General features: G+C 36.6%; 1 protein-coding gene across 2 annotated transcripts in view; it reads left to right on the forward strand.

Moving 5' to 3' along the window:
- ADAMTS2 (ADAM metallopeptidase with thrombospondin type 1 motif 2) overlaps nt 1-23527 on the forward strand; it is a 451708-nt gene that overhangs the window by 118799 nt on the left and 309382 nt on the right. For both annotated transcript variants that reach the window (XM_031953540.1, XM_031953539.1), the window contains exon 3: nt 21283-21436. In XM_031953540.1, coding sequence (XP_031809400.1) covers nt 21283-21436 — 154 coding nt within the window. The remainder of the gene's footprint in view (nt 1-21282; nt 21437-23527) is intronic.

The raw sequence follows: 23527 nt of genomic DNA on the forward strand, positions 1-23527 counted from the left end.
GGTCTTGTCTTACAGAACAATAATATTCCATAATATTCATATACCACAATTTATTCAGCCATTCTCCAACTGAGGGGCATCCACTCAGTTTCCAGTTTCCTGCCACTACAAAAAGGGCTGCCACAAACATTTTTGCACATTTGGGTCCCTTTCCCTCCTTTAAGATCTCTTTGGGATATAAGCCCAGTAGTAACTGGGTCAAAGGGGATGCACAGTTTGATAGCCCTTTGAGCATAGTTCCAAGTTGCTCTCCAGAATGGTTGGATCCGTTCACAATTCCACCAACAATGTATCAGTGTCCCAGTTTTCCCACATTCCTTCCAACATTCATCGTTATCGTTTCCTGTCATCTTAGCCAATCTGACAGGTGTGTAATGGTATCTCAGAGTTGATTTAATTTTCATTTCTCTGATCAATAGTGATTTTGAGCACCTTTTCTTTTTTTTTTTATTTAATAGCCTTTTATTTACAGGATATATACATGGGTAACTTTACAGCATTAACAATTGCCAAACCTCTTGTTCCAATTTTTCACCTCTTACCCCCCCCCCCCCTCCCCTAGATGGCAGGATGACCAGTAGATGTTAAATATATTAAAATATAAATTAGATACACAATAAGTATACATGACCAAAACGTTATTTTGCTGTACAAAAAGAATCAGACTCTGAAATATTGTACAATTAGCTTGTGAAGGAAATCAAAAATGCAGGTGTGCATAAATATAGGGATTGGGAATTCAATGTAATGGTTTTTAGTCATCTCCCAGAGTTCTTTTTCTGGGCATAGCTAGTTCAGTTCATTACTGCTCCATTAGAAATGATTTGGTTGATCTCGTTGCTGAATGGCCTGATCCATCAGAACTGGTCATCATCTAGTATTGTTGTTGAAGTATATAATGATCTCCTGGTCCTGCTCATTTCACTCAGCATCAGTTCGTGTAAGTCTCTCCAGGCCTTTCTGAAATTTTGAGCACCTTTTCATGTGACTACAAATAGTTTCAATTTCTTCATCTGAAAATTGTCTGTTCATATCATTTGACCATTTATCAATTCTCATTATCTTTCTGTAACTGTGCTCTCATCCCAGTTTTTTTTTTTAACCTGTCAACTCATAGGAAGACCAGTTGCAGAAGTTGGCTGGACTCAGGCTCAGCCTTGTAGCACCTGTGAGACCATGAGATACCTACTATTACACCTATGGTATATAATCTCTGATCTCTTTTTACTTTCCCTATCCCTGAATTAATGTATTATAAGACATTTTATGGCAAACTATCCTTTACCCCATCCCTCCTGTTCCTTCATTTTTATCCTCTCCAACCCTATTTCCCCATGTCCATCCCCACCTTCTTTTTCACTATGCCTTCTGGAATTCCTGTTCCATTTTGAACAAACTCCCTTCATTCTGTTCCTCTTTCTCTCCTATTCCTTCAATCTATGAACCTTCACTGAGACCTGGATTCCCCCAATAATTGTATCAGTAGCCATCCTCTAGACCATGGCTTCTTAAATATATATTTCTATTCATAAACCTTTTTTACCTTTGAAATTTTTATGGGACCCCCCCAGCATATAGATATATAAATCAAACATTTACTGATAATAAATCATAAGTTTGTGACCCTCACTTTCAGTTATAAGACTGCACATGGGGTTGTGAACCACAATTTAAGAAACTGGGCTCAAGACTAAATCATTGCTCACCTTCTCTCATATCGCTTGACCTATTTTTGCTCCCCACTGCTGTTTCCAAACTCTCCCTTCATCACCACCCCTGAGTAACCTTTCCTTCTTTGAAGTCTACTTAAATAAAAATTTCCACCCAATCCATATTTGTAGCAACGATTGAATGCCAGTCTCCGAGAGATTATTTATTCTCTTCCTTTTCAGCATCTGGATCTTCCCTACATCTTGATTTAAACTGGAGGGCCTTGGAGTATACCCACTAAATGTCTCTTTATCTTAGAGACAAAAACAAAAACACACTTTGCATCAGTGTTGTTATTCTCTTTTTCTTTTCACCTTGCCTTTTTGGCCTCATCTAGGTAAAAATACTTTTTTTTTTTTTTTGAGAGCTTTTTCGGTTTCTGTTTTGTTTTGTTTTTTATTGCTTTTGTTTTAGACAGGAATTGGATGAAATTTAAAGAATGAAAATTTCTTGTGCCCAGCCCAAAGCTGCTTCCAGCTTTTTCATAAGTTGTATATAGCTTAGAACTTTCTTTTCCACAGGAACCCTACTTATAATTCCCAGATTAGCCCACAAAATTTAAGCTATAATGTAACTAAAATACAGGGATTTTTTGGCAATGAAAAAAATCAGCTCTTTTTTCAAAATTATTCATTTTTACCATTCATTTTTATTTTTATTTTTTTCAAAACATTTTGGAACAAATACAATTTTATTTTTTAAAATTACATTTAAAGGTACTTTTCAACCTTCATTTTAAATAAGATTTTGGATATCAAATTTTTTCATCACCTTCCTTTTATTTCCCTTCTCCAAGATAGCAAGCAATCTAATAATATAAGGTATATGCAATCATAGAAACATATTTCCACATTTCATAGAAACACGTTTCCACATTAGTAATATTGTAAAATAAGAAACAGAATAAAATGGAAAATTCACGAAGAACAAAAAGAAAAACCAAACAAAAAAAAAGCAAAAATAGTATGTTTCAATCTTCATTCAGATTCCATAGTTCTTTTTCTGGATGTGGATAGTATTTTCCATCATGAGTCTTTTGGAATTGCCTTGGATCATTAAATTACTGATAAAAGCTAAGTGAAGCATACTTATCACACAATTTTGTTACTTTGTACAATGCGCTCCTGGTTCTGTTTACTTCACTCAGTATCAGATCATGTAATTCTTTTGTGTAAGTTTTTCTGAAATCTGAAAAGATATGCACAGTTTTATACCATTCATTTTTAAATAAAATTTGATTTCAAATTCTTTTCCTTCCCTAACCTCTCTCCCATACATCAAAAATAAAAGCAAAATGAAATTAATTATACATGTGAAGTCATTCAAAACATTTTCATATTAGCCATGTTGCGAAGAAAAAAGCAAGAAAAATAAAAGAAAATTTTTAAAGTGTACTTTAATCTGTTCTGAGAGTTCATCAGTCCCCTTTATGGAGATGGATAGAATTTCATTATGAGTCCTTTGTAATTGTCTTGGATCATTGTATTGATTTGACTAAGTCTTTCCCAGTTAATCATCATTACAATATTGCTATTGCTGTAGATGTTTTCCTGATTCTACTCACTTTTCTTTACATCAGTTCATCAGTTTTTAAAACCATCCCCTTTGACATTTCTTTTAGAACAGTGTTATTCTGTTACAATCATATGCCACAACTTGTTCAATCATTCCTTAATTGATGGGCATTTTCTTTGCTTTTATCATAAAAAAAGAGTTGCTATAAATGGCTTTGTACACATAGATTATTTCCCTTTTTCTATGATCTCTGAATACAAATCTACATTGATATTGCTGGGCCAAAGGTTATGCACAGTTTTGTAGTCCTACAGACATAATTTTAAATTCTTCTCCAGAATGGTTGGAGTAGATTACAACTCCACCAACAGTCATTAGTGTACCTGTTTTTCCATATCCTCTCCAGCATTTGTCATTTTCCTTTTCTGTTATATTTGCCAATCTGATAGGAATGCGGTGGTATTTCAGAGATGTTTTAATTTGTAGTTATTTAATCATTAATGATTTAGAACATTTAAAAAATATGACTAAAATAGTCGGTTCTTTTGTAAATTTTATAAATTTTTTTTTGCAAATTGGGTGTGACTTAGAAGTCTTTTTTTCTATAAAAGTCCTACTACAGTTGGTGGCTGGTTTCCTAGGCTAGCCTACAAAGGCCCACTTAAGTCAGAATCTGATTGAAATATTTTACTTTTGCAATTAAAAAAAAAGTTAGTAATTAATTTAGAGCTGAGAGAGATCTTAGGAATCATGTATTTCATTTTCCCCTTATTTTTTTTTTTTGATGAGAAACCTGAGGACAAGGTAAATTAAGTGACTTGCTCAAAGTAACACAATTAGTTAATAACAGAGCCAAGTCCTCTGGCTCAAAATCCAGTGTTCTTACACCAAATGCATAGTCTTGTACATAGAAGACATTTAATAAATGTTTATTGAATTAAATCACTCTTGCCTGGAATAAAAAGACAAAGCAAACTTAGTTCCTTAACTAGATCTGGGATCTCCTTGGTCTGGGTCTTTCGACCACTAATAAGGCTCCCTCTCTATCCATTCTCAGCTTAGTCTGTTTTATTCTTATCTAGCGCTTTCTATCCATTCTCCATATAATATCTGTCCAACCTACTGTAGGATTTCTTGTAGGTCTTTTAACATTTTGTGGATAACATTCAGGCTATCCATTTGTTGTTGCCTAGGCAGTGTGATAAATAGAGTGTAAGACTTGAGTCATAAAGCACTGAGTTTAAATCTTGCCTCAGACACTTACTAGGTGTGTGACCTTATTAACCTACTATGGAGTCACTGAATTTTTCTTATCCTTTTACATATTAATTGGGACAATAATAGCATCTACTTCATAGGGTTTTTGTGAATAGTAAATGAGATGATGGATAGATAGATAAATGGATAGATGGTTTTTTTTTTTTTACAAAGCTTTAATTGCTATATAAATATTATCTACTTTTATGATTTTAATATTGTCCTTTGGTCTTGAGACATGACCAACTCACTTCCTTTTTTAGCTTTTTCTTCTAGTTTTTTTCCCAGTTTATATGTTCAAGTCATTGTTGATAATGTGCCATAACCTATTTATACAAAGAATATACAATAAAAGTTTTTGTTTGGGGAAAAGCAGGTATGATTAGAGGATGAGAGACAATGTTCCATAATGGCAAAAGCCCTGGATTTGGAGTCTAAGACCTAGGTTGTAATCCTGACTATCTTGCTTCCTACCTGTCTGACCTTGGATAAGATTTTTGACATTTCTGGGTTTTTGTTTCTTTATCTGCAAAATGAGGAGGTTTGACTAATTTTTCTTTAAGGTTCTTGCCAGATTTTCCTGGGTGCAGTCTGGGCATGCATTTTCATTGGTTGCTGAGGTATAACATTCTCTCAGCTTCTATTAAAATGACAGAATTTACTTTTTTCCCTTTCGGAATGATTCCATAAATTGAAACTGGCAACTCTTCCCTCCCTTGGTTCCTGCTGTTAGCAAATGCATGAACTTAATATTCATGCTTTGCGTGTGTATAATCCTGAAGATCAGAATTTGGAGACTCACTGCAGAAACAGCAGTGTTGTTGCCCAGTTCATCCTGCAATAATCAAGCTTCTGCAGCTGCATCTTTACCTGATACTTGTACCTTTGCCCTTTGCTTGTGCCAAAGCCTGGATCTCACCAAAGAATTCCATCTGTCTAGTCCTTTTTTGTTTGTTCTCAGGTACCTATGATGTGCCTTTTATCATGCTTTAACAGATCCTAGAGAGGACAGAGATCACAGAATTGAGCCCTGAAAGGGATCTTAGATATCACTCAGATGAATATTTTGTTGAAGCTAGCAAGGTTCTTAGAAATTATCTAATCCTTTCTCCTTACTTTATAGATGAGGATGCTGTAGCCTAGAGAAGTAAAGTGACTGGCCCCATATCTCACAGCTAATAAGGAAAAGAGCAGAATTTGATCTCAAGTCATCCTCTGCCTCCAAACCTAGTGCTGCCCATATAATAACTTAACTGACAGGGTTGTTGGAAAATAGAGCTCATAAGGACTGCAATACTCAGGTGTAGTGGACTCAGCCGAACTTACCAACAGGATCCAGGAAATAGCTGCCAGTCACAAATTATAATCAGGGTTATTAGGAAGCAAAGTAAACTTAGCTTCTTAGGCTTATTGAGCCTGAAATCTGATGAATGGGAGCACCATGGAGAGCTCCAGCATTTGAAGTGAAAGAAAAGTTGATCTGGAGTTATTTGTTGTCAAATCAATTCAATAAGTCAGTTAATCAAAAAGTATTTATTAAGCACCAAATTAAACATGCCAAATAGTATATTAGGCACAGAAGTTCCAAAGATAAACATTAAACATCCCATGCCCTCAAAAAGTTTATACTCTAAGAGGGGAGACAACATATACAAAATATAAACAACAGTTGGGGGGAGGGGAGGCAGTAAAAGCTGGAAGAATAAAAAAAAGCTTCATGTAGATATGATATCTGAACTGAGGCTTGATGGAAACTAGGGGTTCTAAGAGATGGAGCTGATGAGAGACTTCATACCAATAATGGGAGGACAGCCATTGCAAAGATGTTAGGGAATCAGGAGATAGAATGTTATGTGAGGAAAACAATAGGAGGTCAGTTGGATTGGAAATCTGTATTATAAGACTGTAAAGATAGATTGGGAACTAAGTTGTGAAAGTCTTTAAATGCCAAATAGAAGAGTTTGTATTTGATTTTAAAGGTAATAGGGAGCTACTGAGCAGGAGAGTGACATGGTTAGATATGTGTTGTAGAAATATCACTTTGGCTGATGTAGGGAGAATCAATTGGAGAGAGGAAATTTATGAGGCAGGAAACAAACATTTGCTAACTGCCTTCTACCTGCAAAGATCTTGTAATAGCTACTGGGAATACAAGGATAGCTGGAACAGCTTCTGCTCTTAAAGATCTCATAATCTAATGAGGGCATGGCGGTGGGCAGGGAAGGACATTCATGATATCTGATACACAGGAGAGTGAGACTAAGTACAAAGGAAAGGTTCACACAAAGTCCTTTGAGGAAATTTGAGGAGGAACAGCTCAATTTCATCGAGTATATCTGTCTGTCTAAGGGTCAAAGAGTGTCAGGAAAGGCTTGTGGAGGAAGTGGCATCTGAGTTGAACCTTGATGGAAGGAGAACTCCACCAAATGGAGTTGGATGAGTTCCCTCCAAAGATATAGAGATAGTAGAAAGAGAAAGGAGGACAGAGAATAATCTAATCATCTGCAACATGTAATACATAAAGGATAGTATGACTTAAGATTGAATGATTGGGTTGGGGACAAGATTGTGGTGTTGTTTGAATTTGGAGTGAGCAATTGGTATGGGAAACCACAGGTAATGGGGAAATACTGAAGATTTTTTTATTTGTACAATGGTATAATTGTATTTGTGCATTTAGAAGATTCATACAGGGAAGGATGTAGAAAATAGATTGAAGGAAGGATAGATTGGAGGCAGGAATGTTCCATAGGGGTTACATGATTTCTATATGAGAAAAAACAAGAGCCTAAGCAAGGAAGATTCTGTGAGAGTGGAGAGGAGAGACTGGATGTTCCCTTGGATAGTTCCACTCCAGAGGCAGATAATTTTTGATATTAAGGGACAGAGCCTGGTAAATCTCTAATATTAAAAGCTGTCTTCACCTCCCCAAACTCCTTATCTATGGACAATGCTATGTCTCTGGGAGGTGGGTGGGATAAATGTGAGTTTTCTGAAGTATTTAGGCACCTCAGTTCCTAATATAAGAGCCCTTAGTTTCCCACTTGTCATCATTTTCCTGTTGTATCTTTCCCAACACTCACTTCTGAAGGATGAGGATCAAGATTCTGGCAGGGAAATTCAACCTCTTATTTATAGAGAATGCTGAGACGTGTAAGAACAGAGAAAACAACGATTTCTCTTGGATGGTTTCAGGGTTATTTATCTTCCTGAAAAACAGAGCACTAGATTGGGGATTAATCTCTTCTTGCTCTCTTATTCTATAACTAATGTTATAGTGAGATAACAGTGAAGATATCAACAGCACCTATTACGATAGGCAGATATTCTTTGTAACCAGGTACCTATCAATAGAATGTAAGTTTCTTGAGGTCAGGTTGTGTATTGCTTTTGCCTTTGCATCCTTAGTACCTCACAAAATGCTTTGTGTGCAGTAGGCACTTATAAAATGTATGTTGAGTTAAATTGGAAAAAAATATTCTGGTGGTGGGGGCTTGTTTCTGAAAGCCTTGATATACTCTGGAACTCCTCTGCACCAGCTGGGCTCCCTTCCCTAAATGCTTAGGTACATAACGTTGCCAGGCAGTGTTTGTGGGAGCCTGAAGTACAGATACTTTAGAAAGGTAAACATTGTGGGCAAGTCCAGAGATAGAGTTTTCCCTCTCAGTTAGGGCACAGTTAGCCAGTTGCTTTGTCACAATGTGACCCTTCCTAATGCTTATTAGATCTCATGTCAAATAGATTGTGACCTTTGGAGTTGGGATAGAGGACTCTCCCTCATACCTTGCTATGAGCAGAATCATGTGCTTGCTAGTATGAGACATGCAAATGTGAGTAAGACATGGTGCTTGCATTCAGGGAGCTTGCATTTAGAAGAATAGATAGGACACATTTAACTATAATACTTGATTAGAAAACCATATGTAATAAAAGAAAAAAACCAGTGATGTTATAAGTTTGCAAAAAGAATAGAACTCTTCTAGTTTAGGGATGAAATTAGAATCAGAAAAGAATTCAATGTTTGAGCTGAATCCTGAAGGATTGGTAAGTTTGGATAGTCTGTGGGATAGAAAAAAAGTATTATAGGTTCTAGGATCGTTGATTTAGAACTGTAAGAGATTTTAGATGCCACTGATTAGGTCACTGAGGAATAGAAAAGTTAAGTGGTTTGCCCAGGATAATACAGCTAGTAAGTATCCATAACTTCTTAAGTTGAAGTCTAGCACCCTATCCATTTATGCCTTATTTAGAAGTAATGGTATCAGCAAATCTGTAGAGGCAAAGAAACAAGAGGATGTTTTCAGAGAAGAGGGAATAGTACTGTCTGATTGCAGAATGGGGTAGTTCACAGATTTTAGGGTGAGAAATAGAAAATATTTCAGGATCTTCTAGTCCCCTTATCTTGCAAGGTGAGCCCCACAGAGGTTAAGTGATTTGTCTAAGCTCAAACAGGTAAGTTTTTTTCTACAGCACTATGCTGAAGAGGATCAGTAGGAGACAGAATAGGAAGAGATGACATTATATGGTGGGAAAAGTTCTGGTCAGAGGTTCAAATCCAATATTTATTAATCACTACTTACATGACCTTGGTCAAGACCTTACTAATACCTTATTTTCTTTACCTGTAAATAATTAAGAGATTAGACTAGCTGATGTATAAAGCTATTTTTCACTCACAAACTTTTATTATAGTTTAATGCTAAGTTAGGGATTTTAAACTTTATTGACGAAGTACTTAAATAAGACCTCCATTAGTTCATATCCTCCACTTAGTCCTAACTTTCTGATTTTAGATAAATCACTTAAAATTTTTTGACCCATAACATGGGTCAAAAGATGGTATTAGTAATCATTGCACTATATCCCCCTCACAGAATTGTTAGGAAGAAAATTCTTTTAAAAAGTAAAGTGATATATAAATGTAAGTCATTATTATGGTTACAATTATGATCATAATTGTTATCCCTTTTTTCAATGAACATATTGGTTTGATCTGTAAGATCTATTCATTTGCTCAATCTTTCCAGTTATATCTCTACAACAAAGCTGGCTTCCATTTACTTCTCTTCACTTGTAAATCCTCTCTCTTTGTTTAGGCCTTCTTCACTTCTCAGCTGGGCTACTGCAATAGACTCCTAATTGGCTTCCCTGCTCCCCATCTCTATTCTCTCTAATCTGTCTTCCATACAGAAGCCAAATCAATATTCCTGAAATACAAATCTGAGCATGGTGTTCTTCTACTCAGAAATGTTCAGTGGCTTCTAGAATGAAATACAAAATCTTCAGGCTATCTCAATATGATTCACATTTAGCTTCCCAATAATATTTAATGATCCTCATGCCTATAATATGTTTTCTCCTCACTTCTACCTTGTAGAATTCCTAGATTTCTCCAAAGCATTGCTTAGGCGCCACATTCTACTTGAAACATTTCTCAATCCCTCTGGTTGTTAGTTTTCTGATCCTCTTTAATTCCTTTGTTTATCCTTTTTTATTTGAGAGGCAGTGTGATGTAGTATAGTGTGTGGAGTATTGACCCAAGAGAAAGATCCAGGAATTGGTGGAAAAGCATTTATTAAGCATTTATGTACCAACCACTCTGATAAGATACAATTAGAAAAGCGAGTCAGCCCCTGATTTCAAGGAGCTTCTATTATAATTGAGGAAAACAACATATAGGAGAAGGTCTAGTTTATGACAGATTGGGAGGACCAAATAGTACTTAGATTATGGCAAGGAAAGTAAAAGAATCAACGTCACAGAGACCTTGGAAATCAAGGGACAGAACAGAAGACTGAATTTAGATTTAGATTTTCTAGAATTTAGATTTTCTGGGTATTAGTTGTAAGGAAGGATGAGAGTAGAATAGGGATCAGTGATACCTCCAGCAGAGATGAGAATCAGCAGTCCAGCTGACTGTAGCATCCAGTGCCTGGTAGGAATTAGGTAATGAAGGTTGGGGCTGAAGAAGAGGAAGGTTTGTGGCTCCCTACCATAGACATCTGGTGGTGTTGGTCCTAATGTTCAGCTTCTCGTTGGCAATTTGTGATAGGAAGAGGAAGGTTACTAGCTCCCCACAGTGTAATTCTTTGGTGACTCTGGTCCCCATTGACATAAAAGCACCATGCTATTCCAGCATTTAACCATGATGCCTGATACATAATAAACGCTTAATAAATATGTATTCATTGACTTATTGGTAAAGTGGCTAAAGACCTGACTGTGGAGTCATTTAAATCTAAATTCAGCCTTCTGTCTGTCACATACTGGCCATGTAACTCTGGGCAAATCACTTCTCTCAGTATTCAAGAACTGTTTTCATAGAGGGAGTTTCCTCACCTTCTTCACCTGGAATCCCCTACCTATATACTTGGACTTTAATGCTTGTTTTTTGTTCTTGTTTACTCTGTATCTGCACAATTTTATATTGTCATAAACAATTTTTATCTAGAACTGTGATTATATCAATATAGGGAGTTCCTTAGGTACACCAAAGCACATCAGTAGCTCTTCTATAATGTAGTCTTAAAGGGCTCCCTGGGAATCCAGAAAATTGAGTGGCTTTCCCTGGTCACATAACTAGTATGTCAAGAGACAGTATTTGAATCTAAGTTTTTCTGACTTGGAGGCTAGCTCTCTTTTTGTGAAGTCTACTGCTTCTCACTGACCAAACATAGCAGGTCCTTAATTCATGTTTGTTGGATTGAATGGAGGTGAGTGAGAAATGAAAGTCAGCAAAGAAAAAAATGATCATTTTGTCTTTTTGGTAAAACCTCCTGCAAGGAAAGTCATTTTTCTCTGGTGGTAGGAAGCATTCTATTATTTATTTGAATGTTAATTTGTAGTCTGCAGAGAATCCCCTGCTGCTGCTGCTGCTGCTAAGATGTCAGTGGATTCATCAGGCTGAAACAAGCATTAATTAATAGATGGTAGATGTAGTTATATTCAGGTACTTGGTCCATCACTACCTAATATCTGGGACCTTCCTCAGATGATAAGAGGGCTGAGCTCTAGGGGCTCACTAAATGACAGTCATCCCTGCTGCATTAACTCTGTTTGGGACCCCTTTGGTGTAGTGATGATAGCTGTGGGAATAATTGTTATCATTGCCATTGATTTACATTTCAATTGTACTTTCCACTTTAAAATGTGTGTTCTTCACAACCATCCTGTGAGGGTTGATGACTTGCAGGGCCATCATTTGACACAAGAAGAAATTGAGGTTCAGAGAAAGGAAGTGATTTGCTCAGTCACCTAATTCCTAAAGAGTAGAACTGTGACAAGTAGAAAAACTTGACTTCTGAGGACATGGCTTTTTCCATAAGCCACATTGTGGTTTGAAGATAGCTAGCTATAGGGACTTTTGCAGTCCCTGGGCTTAGACTGATCAATCTCACACTCTTGGGAGAGGGAGAAGGAAGTATCACCCCAAAAAACAAAGAGCCTGGGGGTAGTTCAGTCTCAGATGACAGGGGAACTGGCGGAGTCAGACTTCCAGGCTTGTCTGCTGCTTACACTTTGTGATGGGATAGGAACTGGGAGATCTGGGGTCTAATGCTAGTTTTGCATATGAGTAGTGATTTTGGCAACTAGTGTGCACTTTCTCGGTCCCAGTTTCCTCTTCTATTCTTGGATTCTAAGTCCATCCCTTCCAGCCCAGATGTTCCCTGAATCCGTGAACTCTCTGAGTTTCCATGCATGAAGCTCACTGAGTGGGAATATTGATGTCAGGCCACAGAGAAAATAGCCCTTCCCGATTGCTCAGTGAAACTGATATCTGGCTTAGAGGGCACAGAAGGTCCATGATGTTAGCACTTCTTCCCAGATCTTTGCTCAACCTTACCCCCCATCATCTATCCCTTTCACCTGAGCCGTGGGGGAGGCGAGGATTCTGGGTCCTCACCTCCTGGGGAGCTCCCTCACATCCAGAGGACATGATGCAGCATTTCATGGAGGCCTTTCTCAGGCTCCAGAGGAGAAGGTCAGTAGAGGCTCCCAGGCCCGAATCTGTCTCTTGCCTGGCCCAGATCCCAGCATTTGTGTCTGTCTGTGGCCACAGGAATTGATTAAGTGTGGATGGAGCCCAGGGAGATGGGGCGGATCTCACCATGGCATTAACAAGCAAGAAGGGATGTGGGCTTGTAGGCAGGGGAGGAAGTGCTGAGCTCCGAGTCTGACCCCAGGCGACCTCTTTGTGGTTCTGATTCTCTGTCAGGAAAGTTGAGATCGTTTTAGTGGCTTTTTTAATGAGATTTGAGAGCCTGGGAAGAAACCTGCCGTGATGTGTGAGGAGCTATTATAAAAAGTGAACTTTCAACTGGCCCTTTGCACACAATTCTTTTAACAGTAACTAGAGTAACCTGTTTTTTCTCCCTGGGTTTTCTTGTCTTCGTCCCAGACTTGGCCTGATGCTGGGCCTTGCAAACAGTAGGAGCCGAACTAGATTAGAAGAATTGGGACGTGGTTTCACATTGCAATTGCTTCATTTTCCATTTTGTATTATAATCATCCAACTACCCAGAATGAGCAGAGCCCTGTGCTTGGAACATAGTAGGCTTTCAATAAATACCAGTTTTATTGCTTGTTGAATTAACATGTCCCAGGTAGGACCCTGCTGAGATTTGAGACCAAAAGCCCTGCTGGAGCTTGTAATCACTATTGACCAGCAGGGAGTTGTTCACAGAATCATAGCTCCGAGACCGAAAGGAGAATAAAGTCCTCATTTTACAGATGTGATTACTTAAACACAGGGGTGAAGTGATTTTCCCAAAATCATACAGATAGCAAAGATCCTGTGACTCCAAGTTCAGTGTTGACTACAATTCAAAAGTACAGCTACTATGTAGAGGGCCAAAGCTGATGGTTGCCTCTTGCTTGGAAAGGCCTAACAAGGAAATGGAAGTGACCCATACAAAACAAACATGTTGCTAAGTTTTACAGAGATGAAGGTTGAAAACTATCTTTATATGTATTTGGAAAAATAAAATACTATTAAAAACTAAAAAAATAAAACAAACATGTTAGTTTTTCCTTTATCAAAACTTATATCCACATCAGAGTCTCCTTCTGATGGTGGCCAAAATGGGTTTGGTGAGTGGGCGATAGTAAGAACAGCTGGCAAAAGCTTGCTCAGCAAAGCCAGGATTGGAGCTGAGAGCCAAATAAGAAGATAGGTCTTGTTCTGAGTTGAGAAATGATAGCCAGAGTTCTTTAAAGAAGACAAATTATATTAATAGTGCCTTGTCAAATCTTCCCTTTTTTAAGGTAGTCAAAATCTCTTTAGAGGAACTTTTATGGAAATGTTTCCATAACTTTACAAGGGCTTTCTTAATGGGAGCAGAGGTTGGGGATAAGGGAGAAAATCTAGTACTCAAAGTTTTTTTAAAAATGTAAAAATTGTTTTAAATGAAACTGTAAAAAAAAAAGATATTAAAAATCTCCTTAGAGGGGTCATGTTTTCTGCAGGGTTTTAGAATCTTTGGCTTCCTTACCTGAGGAGCTAGAAGGGAGAAGTGGGACAGAAGGAACTAGATGATATAGTATGGTGGAAAGAGCTAGGAGACTTGGAATCAAATAAGTTCAGTTTGAGGTCCAGCCTGACCACTTATTAAGTCTGGGTGTTCTATGACTCTGCAAATCTTGATTCTGAGTCAAAAAAGGATATGTATATAGAAGGGATATGTGTATAGAAGGAGATATGTATATCTCCAGCCCCAGAAGTGCGTATTCTCCTACTCTTCCCTTATTTTCCCTTACATACATATTCCATGTATGATCCTATGATCATAAGAAATAGAATAGTTTGTCTCAATGTATTCTCCCTTAGGAAAGAAAAAAATAGAAATAGAACATTAATGATAACGGATATATAACACTTAAGTTTTGAAAAATGCTTTACATTTATTGTCATATTTGAGTCTTTCAGCAGGCTCACACATATAAGGTAACAGTTTTGTTGTCTTGGGTACTCACACATTAAACATTTTTTGAATGAGAAAATTGAGGGTTGGGGAGATTAATTCATTTGTCCAAGATCATATAACTAGTATTTGTGAGGGGTAGAATTTCAATCCAGGTTTCTTTTGATTCAAAGCCCATCCATTTCCCCCCTATTATCTCACAGTCATCCTTTAGTGGCTAATGTGTGCAAAGACTTGGGAGTACAAGGATAGATGTGACAGACACTGCTATCAAGGAGCTTACTATCAAATATCTGATTTATTTCCTGGAGGGACATAACATGAATAGTTGTTTTTCTCTCTGATTTATCTCAAACAAGGAGAATCCAATGTGATGTAAGTTTTGATAAAGGGAAAACTAACATATTTGTTTTATTTTTTTTCAGTTTTTAATAGTATTTTATTTTTGTCAAATACATGTAAAGGTAGTTTTCAACATTCATCTCTGTAAAACCTTGTAACATGTTTGTTTTACATGAATCACTTCTGTTAAGTGCACCTCCCCTCACCTGCCCTCCAATGTTCCAATATTTATTGAAATTTGTGTCTATAATGTTTAGATCTCTAGTAGAACTCAAATGAATATTCTCTTTTGGGTTGGAGTAAGACTGCTTGGGAAGAGCCCTTTCTTACTCTAAATCATTTGGGCAGCAGCATTGTTTTCTTGGGTGGTTGGGTTGTCGTTGTTTGACCTTTGTTCTCAAAGAAAATCATGACATCAAGGAGGTAATGCCATGACATGGAAGTGAGCTGGATTTAAGTGAGAGGGAACTCTGCAAAGTCATCAGACTCACTTTCTCCTCCAGAGCCATTTGGGTCTAGTGACAAGACACAGATCAGTAACAACTGGAGATAGCCCTTGATGCAGTGGGAAAACTTTGCCTTTTTTCTTTTTCTTGATAGTATTTTATTTTTCCAAATACATGTAAAGATAGTTTACAACATTCATTTTTGTAAGACTATGTTCCAAATTTTTTTCTCTCTCTCCCTTACTTCTCCTCTCCCAAGACAGTGAGCAATCTGATATAGGTTAAACATGTGCATTCCTTTTAAAGATATTTCCATATTTGTAATGTTGTACAAGAAAAATCAGACCAAAGGGGAAAACCACAAAAAAACAAAAAGCAAACAAATAAACAAAAAGGTGAAAATACTATGCTTCAATCTATATTCAGTCTCCATAGTTCTCTCCTGGTTGCGGATGGTATTTTCCATCACAAGTCTATTGGAATTCTCTTTTAGATAACCACATTGCTAAGAACCAAGTCCCTCACATCTTGGTTCTGCTTACTTCATTCAGCATCAGTTCATGTAAATCTTTCCAGTCTTTTCTGAAAACAGCCTGCTTATTATTTTTATAGGACAATAATATTCCATAACATTCATGTACCATAACTTACCCAGCCACTTTCCCAACTGATGGGCATCCACTCAGTTTCCGGTTCCTTGCCACTTCAAAAAGGATTACTATAAACATTTTTGCACATGTGGGTCATTTTCCCTTTTTTATGATCTCTTTGGGATACAGATCCAGTACAAACACTGATGCATCAAAGGATATGCACAGTTTGATAACTTTTTGAGTATAGTTCCAAATCATTCTCCAGAATGGTTGAATCAGTTCACAACTCCACCAACACCCAACAATGTATTAGTGTCCCACTTTTTCCACATCTCCTCCAACACTCATCATTATCTTTTCCTGTCATCTTCACCAATCTGAGAGGTGTGAGGTAATATCTCAGAATTGTTTTAATTTGCATTTCTGTAATTAATAATGATTTAGAACTTTGCTTTTAGAAATAAAATCTTTAACAGGTCTCAGTTTGACTGAGGCAGTTCTTGGGTGGGTACTTATAAGCAGTTCAGAGATCTGATATGATCAACTGCTGTTATTGATTCTCATTAGGAGCCAACTGGAAGATGCACCCAAGGAAGCAGAGAGGGGCCATTTGGCTGCATTTAGGATCCCCAAAAGCTGCAGTTAGGAAGTATCCCATTTTTAGGACTGCTCAAGCTCTCCTTGAATGTATTTCTAGTAATAAAGCAGTTTGAAAAAAGAAGAAAAAAAGAAAGCACAGTTTGGTATGTTTCCATTCCCCTTCCCCCAAAGTGCTGCCATAGTCATCTCCCTTGATAATGATTGTATGTGCAAAGTAGATGGCATGCTGGATTTGAGCCAAGAAAACTTGAGTTCAGACACCAGCACCTATCATCTTGTATCCTCTGTATTCTCATCTGTAAAATTAGGTAACAATACCTATAGTAAGATTGCCATGAGGTTCAAATGAGATAATACACAGGTGATAGTTGTTATTAAATGTGTTCAGTGCAGATTACCCAGATTCCTTTCCATTCCCTGTTAGCTTGTCTCAATGTATTCTCCCTTAGGAAAGGAAAAAAAAGAATCTCTCCAGTGAAGCAATAGGGAAATCCTGAGGGGACAAAAAATCATGTCATATGAAGATCATTTGAACAAACTGGGGATGTTTAGCCTACAAGCAAAAAGAGTCATGAAAGAGGGATTTCACTTCTTCTGCTGAGCCCTAGTGAGCAGACCTATAAGTAATGGTTGGCAGCAAAAAGATGTGTATTTTTGACTTGAAATGATGAAAAAGTTTGTTATAATGTGTCCTGTCCCAAAGTGTAATGTAATGTCTCAGAAAGCAGTAGATTCCCCGTCAATAAAGGTCTTTAAAGAAAGGCTTAACCAACGGCTGTCAGGGATGTTGTAGAAGAGATTTCCTGTGCTATTATAAGGTAAACTAGAAATTCTTTGAGGCCCTTTCCAATTTTATAATCCTGTGAATTTGAGTTTGGAATGTGAGATCAAGAAGATTTGAACTGTGTCTTTTGTAGACCAGTCAGAACAAGATGAGTGGGAACAAATAGGTCTGTGTGAGAGGGACGGCCAAAAAGTCTACAGTGAGTTAGATGATGGGGAATAGGAGGACATGAGGTCCTTGCCCTGATAGAATTTAAAGTCCATCTGGGCGAACAAGTTGTAAACCTACAAAGAAGTTAAATACTGATACAGACAATATATAATAATCCAGTACAAACCACTGAATAACTTTTTTGGGCCCAAGAGAACTGAGGCTGTATGTGATTAATTGCAAACTGAGTGGTACAGACAGTAAGTAAGTGTTCTAGGAGTTTAGGGGAGGAGAGTTGCTGCCTTAGGAATTTTCCCAAAATTAATTCTATTGGCAGGATCTGACAATGTTTGAAGGAGGTAATGAAGTTGTCAAATAATCTGAGATTGTTGGAACTGGATCTTAAAGGCTCATAAATTGCTAGACCTAGAAAGAACCTTGAAGACCTAGTCTAACCTCTCATTTTTTTAGAATAATTTCTGGTATCTTTTTAAAAAATTCTGAACTTAAATATACTTGAAACAAACATTTCCATATGGATAAAAAAATACTGACATAGGATTGTATATGAAATTATGACTTGCCATTTTATGTTACTCCCTTTTAAAAAAATGTTTAATAGATTAAGTACAATATTTTCAAAACTGTCCTGTTTATGCTTCCTTCTGAACTTACTTATTTTCTCTTCTGTTCGCATAAAATGTTTCAATGGCCCTCTTTCTTTGTGATCACTATTGTTAACCCCTTTCTTTTTCTTCCCCCAAAATAAAAAAAAAATTCTTTGTAATCAATAAACATGGCTAAGCAAAACAAAATCACATAGTAAACATAACAAAAATACATATCTTTCTGCTACTTGAGTCCCTCATTTTTCTGTTAGGAGGTGGATAGTATGATGTATCATAGACCCTCTGGAGACTTAGTTGGTCACTGCTTTGATCTGAGGCCTTAAGTCTTTAAAAAAATGTATTTCATTTTCTTTCTTTTTTTGTGTTGTCTTTGCCTAAATATTCCTCTGGATTCTGTTTGCTTCACTCTATATCAATTCATAATTTGAAGGATTCTCTGAAATGAGTCTTTTTCATAATTTCTTATTCTGCAATAATTTTCCATTCCATTTATATGACAGTTTGTTTAGCTATTCTAGCCATTCTCCAATAGATAGTACTGCTTTAGTTTTTTTCCTCTCCTCTTCATTCTCCCTTCCGGGTAAGGATTTTGTTCCCTCTCTGATATTATCTTATCCCTACTCTTGCCCCATCCCAAACTGTTTTTTTTATTGAGTTTTATGTATTTGTATATTAAATACTCTTTATGTGTTCAATCTTCCTTTGTCTAGTTCAGATAAGAATAAGGTTCATTTGATGCCTGTTCCCTACTTCCATGCCTGTATAGGCTTTCTATATTATTATTATTATTTGGGAATTCCTTCTAATTATGAAAAATAGCAATACCCCCTTCTTCATTCTTTCTATATCAGTACATTCTTTTTATATTCATTTCTCTTTCCTCTCTTCAAACCCCCATAACCCAAGAAATCCACCCCAAGCTACTCTGTTTTTTCTTACTTAACTCCCTTAATAGACTTTGACTACATTAAGAATCTGAGAGAATACTTGTATCTTTCCTCCCATGGAGAATGTTAACACTACATCATCATACAACACCTTCCCATTGCTTGTATGAATTTACCTTTCTAGATTTCTCATGATTTGTATTTGCATTTCAAAGTTCTTATTCAACTTTTTTTTTTTTTTTTTATCATTAATGCCTGCAAGTCCATTAAAGGTTCTCCTCCCCTCCTTTCCCTCCTCTCTACCCCCCAGAGAATTATACTCAGCTTTGTAGGATAAGTTATTCTTTGTAGTTATACTCTGTGTGTATGTGTTTCAGTGTGTGTTTACCACTTACATTACCATGAGAAAACTGGGTAACTATTTTGAGTCAATTTCCATGTTTTAAAATATGCTGTAAGTATAGAAAACAGGTTAACATTCACTCAGGATTTTTGATTTAGTATTTCCTATTTTGAAGCATATCATAATCACAAAACAGGTCCGACACAGTTACTAGGGACTAACATGCCTATAGAAGGTATCTAAGCAGAAGCTAAAAATTTGAGTCTGGAGGTAAGGATTGAATATTATTATAGATTTTAGAATCATGAACAAGGAGGTGACAGAAGAAGCTATTGGAGTGAATTAAATTGACAAGGGACAAGGGAGGGAAGAGTAGATAGAGTAGAGCACTCTGGGAAGATATACTAATAGAATGCTGGGAGGTAGTTGAAACAAAGAAGCATAAGTCAGAAGAATTTTCTTTTTCTACTTTCTCATTCCACTTCCTTGGGTCGATTCCATCATTAAAATAACCAATTCAACCCATGTTAATGATCACAACAGAGATGATGAATTCAAGGCAATTTAGAGAATTAATCAATGAGAGGAAGAGATACATAGCAGTATAGAATAAGACCGATGGGACTTATTTCAGGCCCACTCAGGCATTTGTGTTTGTCTTAGCTCTGACCTTTACTTAAATCTGATAGTGGAAATTGGAAGGAAGATAGAGTGGGTCTAGGACCTTGAATACATTTATATCAATTAGATCATGGGACTTCAAATTTAGAACCAAAAGAAATCTTAGAGATCTCACTATGGTCATATTTGTAATGTCAAAGATGGGATTTGACTCTAGGTTATATGACTCCAAATAGAATTGTTTTTCCCTTGCTTCCACTAGACTTTCTGAACCAATTTCAAGAAAAAGTGAGTTCTGCTCATGCTTGAGGCCATACCTACACAGATCTGTGATTATATCTTGTAAAATGCAAAACGCCCTCCCTTGACTTGCCAATTTCCTGGAGAAACACAAGGAACCAGACTTACTTTCTTGTGTGTCCCTATGCTTCCTAGAAAGCCAATGATTCATATGATTAACAGGAACTCGAGCCACTACAGCATGCCTACCAGCTGTTTGTTGCTGCAAACTCTGTCACCCACAAGCCTGTAGAAAAATAACAAAAATAAAGTCACTTTGTGAATATGAAGAAAGATAGCTTGGTTCTTTGAACTCTAGTATCTCCTTGTGATTCTTCTCAAAGTCAACTTTGTGAATATTGTCTAGTTGGAAAGATCTAGGGGAAGAATTTGGTTTTCACTCAAAATCCATTGGCTTGATTGATGACTGTGTATATATTGTAGGTGCATAATAAATATTTATGGAGTGAATGATTAAGCAATTAGTTCTTTAAAAGTGCCTTTTGGGTAGAGTAGTTTCTTTCATGGATTTCCCCCTCATGATTAATAATAATAATAATAATAATAATAATTCTTAAATATTTTGTGTTTTATATTTTATAAGACATTTTATATAAATTGTTTTGTTATTAACAAGCCAGTGAGGGAAGTAGCAGAAGAAAATTTTCCTTAGTGAGAGCAATAGCTGGTATAGAAACCCTCATCACCAAAACAAATTGGCAACTCTTCCAATAATGTATGATCTGACTACCATCAAGTGTCCCATAAATGAGCATTTCTGGTTCATTCCTCAACAATGCATTGATTCCTGATTTATCAGTCTATGGAAAATGAGCATCCCCTAGAGCAGTTTGGGGATGACAGATAGCTAAGGTCATAGCCCCCTTTTCCATTATATTCCGTTTGAGATTATGGTCTTTGAATTCAGGTTTTCATATTCCCACCCACATTCTTGTCCAAGCCTTGGCTAATTGGTTTGAAGTCACAATCCCTGGGAGCTTGTATGTTATCACCGTCCTTCCTTGTCAGACTGGGGAACCAACATTTTATTTGGTTCTAATAAAGAATTCACCTTGCTTACTCTCTGCCTTCTAACTGCTCTCTCGAGAGGATTAAAGTGTGTTTAAGCATATTGTAACTGTTGACTCTGAATGGCTCCTGCATGGAGAGGAATTGAAATGTTCTGCCTCCACCCCATTCCTTTAGGCTGGCATGATCCGTACCGACAAGGACGAATTCTTCATCGAACCTCTGGAGAAGGGGATGTCGGAAGAGAATGATGGAAGGATGCATGTGGTTTATCGCAGGCCCCCATCTCCAAAGCTCTTTCTCAATGACAGCAGGGAGACCACGTATTCAGGTATGGCTGAGAGTACTCATGACTGGTAGAGAAAAAGGCCTTGTTGGTTGTTGAGGTACTCAAGAATTCTTTTTTGTCCTTGGTTGTCCATATGGGCCCTTCAGCCCTTCCAATCCCGAGAGGAAAGCAGATTGCCAAATTATCTGGAACTGGAGTATACTTCATCTACCAAAGCATACAACCACATCTGGGAGGGATTTTGTATAGAGCCCACAGTACATGAGGCTAATTGACTAAATCAGAATGCTGGATTATAGAAATATTTTTTTTAAAAGCAGGCTAATTGATTTTCAGGTAACCAATATTTTAAAAATTGGTTTAATTTAACCAATCACCTTTTATTTTGAGAACAGAAAATGCAGACATTGTGTCTGTGAACAGATAAGTTTTCTACTTGAAGGCAACCTCTCTGATTTATGTTGAAAGAGAAATACAGAGGGGGTAAGGAAGGAGGGAGGGAAAGAAGGAAAGGAAAAAAGGAGGGAGGGAGAGAGAAAGGAGAGAGGAGGAGGAAAAAAAGGAGTGAGGAAGAGGGGAGGAGAAAGAGAGAATACTAAAATTTGATAAAATTCTCAAAATCTTAGATTAGCCTTGTTACTATAGATTGTATTAAAATGTTATCTTTTCTTCATTTTGACTTAGATTCTTTCTTTGGGAAGGGGATGAGAGAAGGGTGAATTTCTCTTGGAAAAAAATTCCCCCATCTTGTGTGTTTTTAAGATACTGCTACTTATATACTATTTTTTACCTGTTGGGTTTTTGAGTTTTAAAGCAAACATGACCTACACCTTAGGTAATATGAAAATTCTGTCATCAGATGAATGTTGGCTTTTTTATGATCATATATCTTATACTAGAGATGGCTTGGGGAAGAGGAGGGCTTTACCTATGTGTTTTAGTGCCAAAGGTTTGCTAACGAATAGCATCACAGGAATTTGGTGAATAGATTTCAGAAGTTTTTCCTACATGACCTCTGTACCCATTTTGCCTTTATCTTTGTGACTTGTAAAAATGTTACCTGCTTTGGGATAGGAAGTTCAAAGTCCTGGGGATAGGAGTGGAAGAATGTTAAAAGCTTGGGATTCAGTGACTAACTTTCATTCCATGAACTTTCTTAGCTACAGAAAATCACCCAATGAGAATAGTGCCTTTCTTAGCTTCATGCTTAGAAAAACATAGTCTCCTACGATAACGTTGCTGTTGAAATGGGTACTTTTAAAATATATATTCAGATTAAAAAGTTACCCAAAAATTGTCAGGGATATTCTGTTGACTACCAAATAAAGTGTAAAATACTTAGCCTGGTATTTTGAAGTCCTTTGTGATCTGGTTCCACCTATTTTTCCAGATTATACATATGAAACTGCTTTTAAAATTTTTTTCCAATTTTTAAGAATATTTTTATTTAAAATTTATTTAAAATCCATATACTATTCCCCTTTTTTCTCTATTCTCCTCTCTTCCTATAGTAAATAATCAATATAGGTTATACATAATATTTATTATTATATATATTTCCATATTAATAATTTTATACAAGAAGACTCAAATGAAATAAAGTGAAAGAAAATGAAAAATAGCATGCTTCAGTCTGTATTCAATCAATAACACTTCTTTCTCTGGAGGCAGATAAATGCTTCATTGTTAATCTTTCATGATTATCTTGGATTATTGTATTTCTGAGAATACCTAAATTATTCATGATAGTTTATTGAACAATATTTCTGTTAGCATGTACAATGTCCTTCTGGTCCTGTTCACTTCACTATGTATCAGTTCATGTAAGTCTTTCCAGTTTTTTGATCCTTTTTGTCATTTCTTATAGTACAGTAATATTCTAATACAATAATATACCACAGCTTGTTTAGCCATTTCCCAATTTATGAGCATCTCTTTGATGTAGAATTCTCAGCCTCTATGAAAAGAGCTACTTTAAATATTTTTGTATAAATAGATACTTTCCATTTTTAGGGGGAATGGCTTAGAATACCTAATATGGTATTGTTGAATCAAAGGCTTTCTATAGTTTTGAAGCTCTTTGGTCATAGTTTCAAATTGCTCTTGAGAAAGTTTGGATCATTTCATAACTCC

The sequence above is a fragment of the Sarcophilus harrisii genome, chromosome 2 (genome assembly GCF_902635505.1).
Source record: "Sarcophilus harrisii chromosome 2, mSarHar1.11, whole genome shotgun sequence".
NCBI classification, from domain to species: domain Eukaryota; kingdom Metazoa; phylum Chordata; class Mammalia; order Dasyuromorphia; family Dasyuridae; genus Sarcophilus; species Sarcophilus harrisii.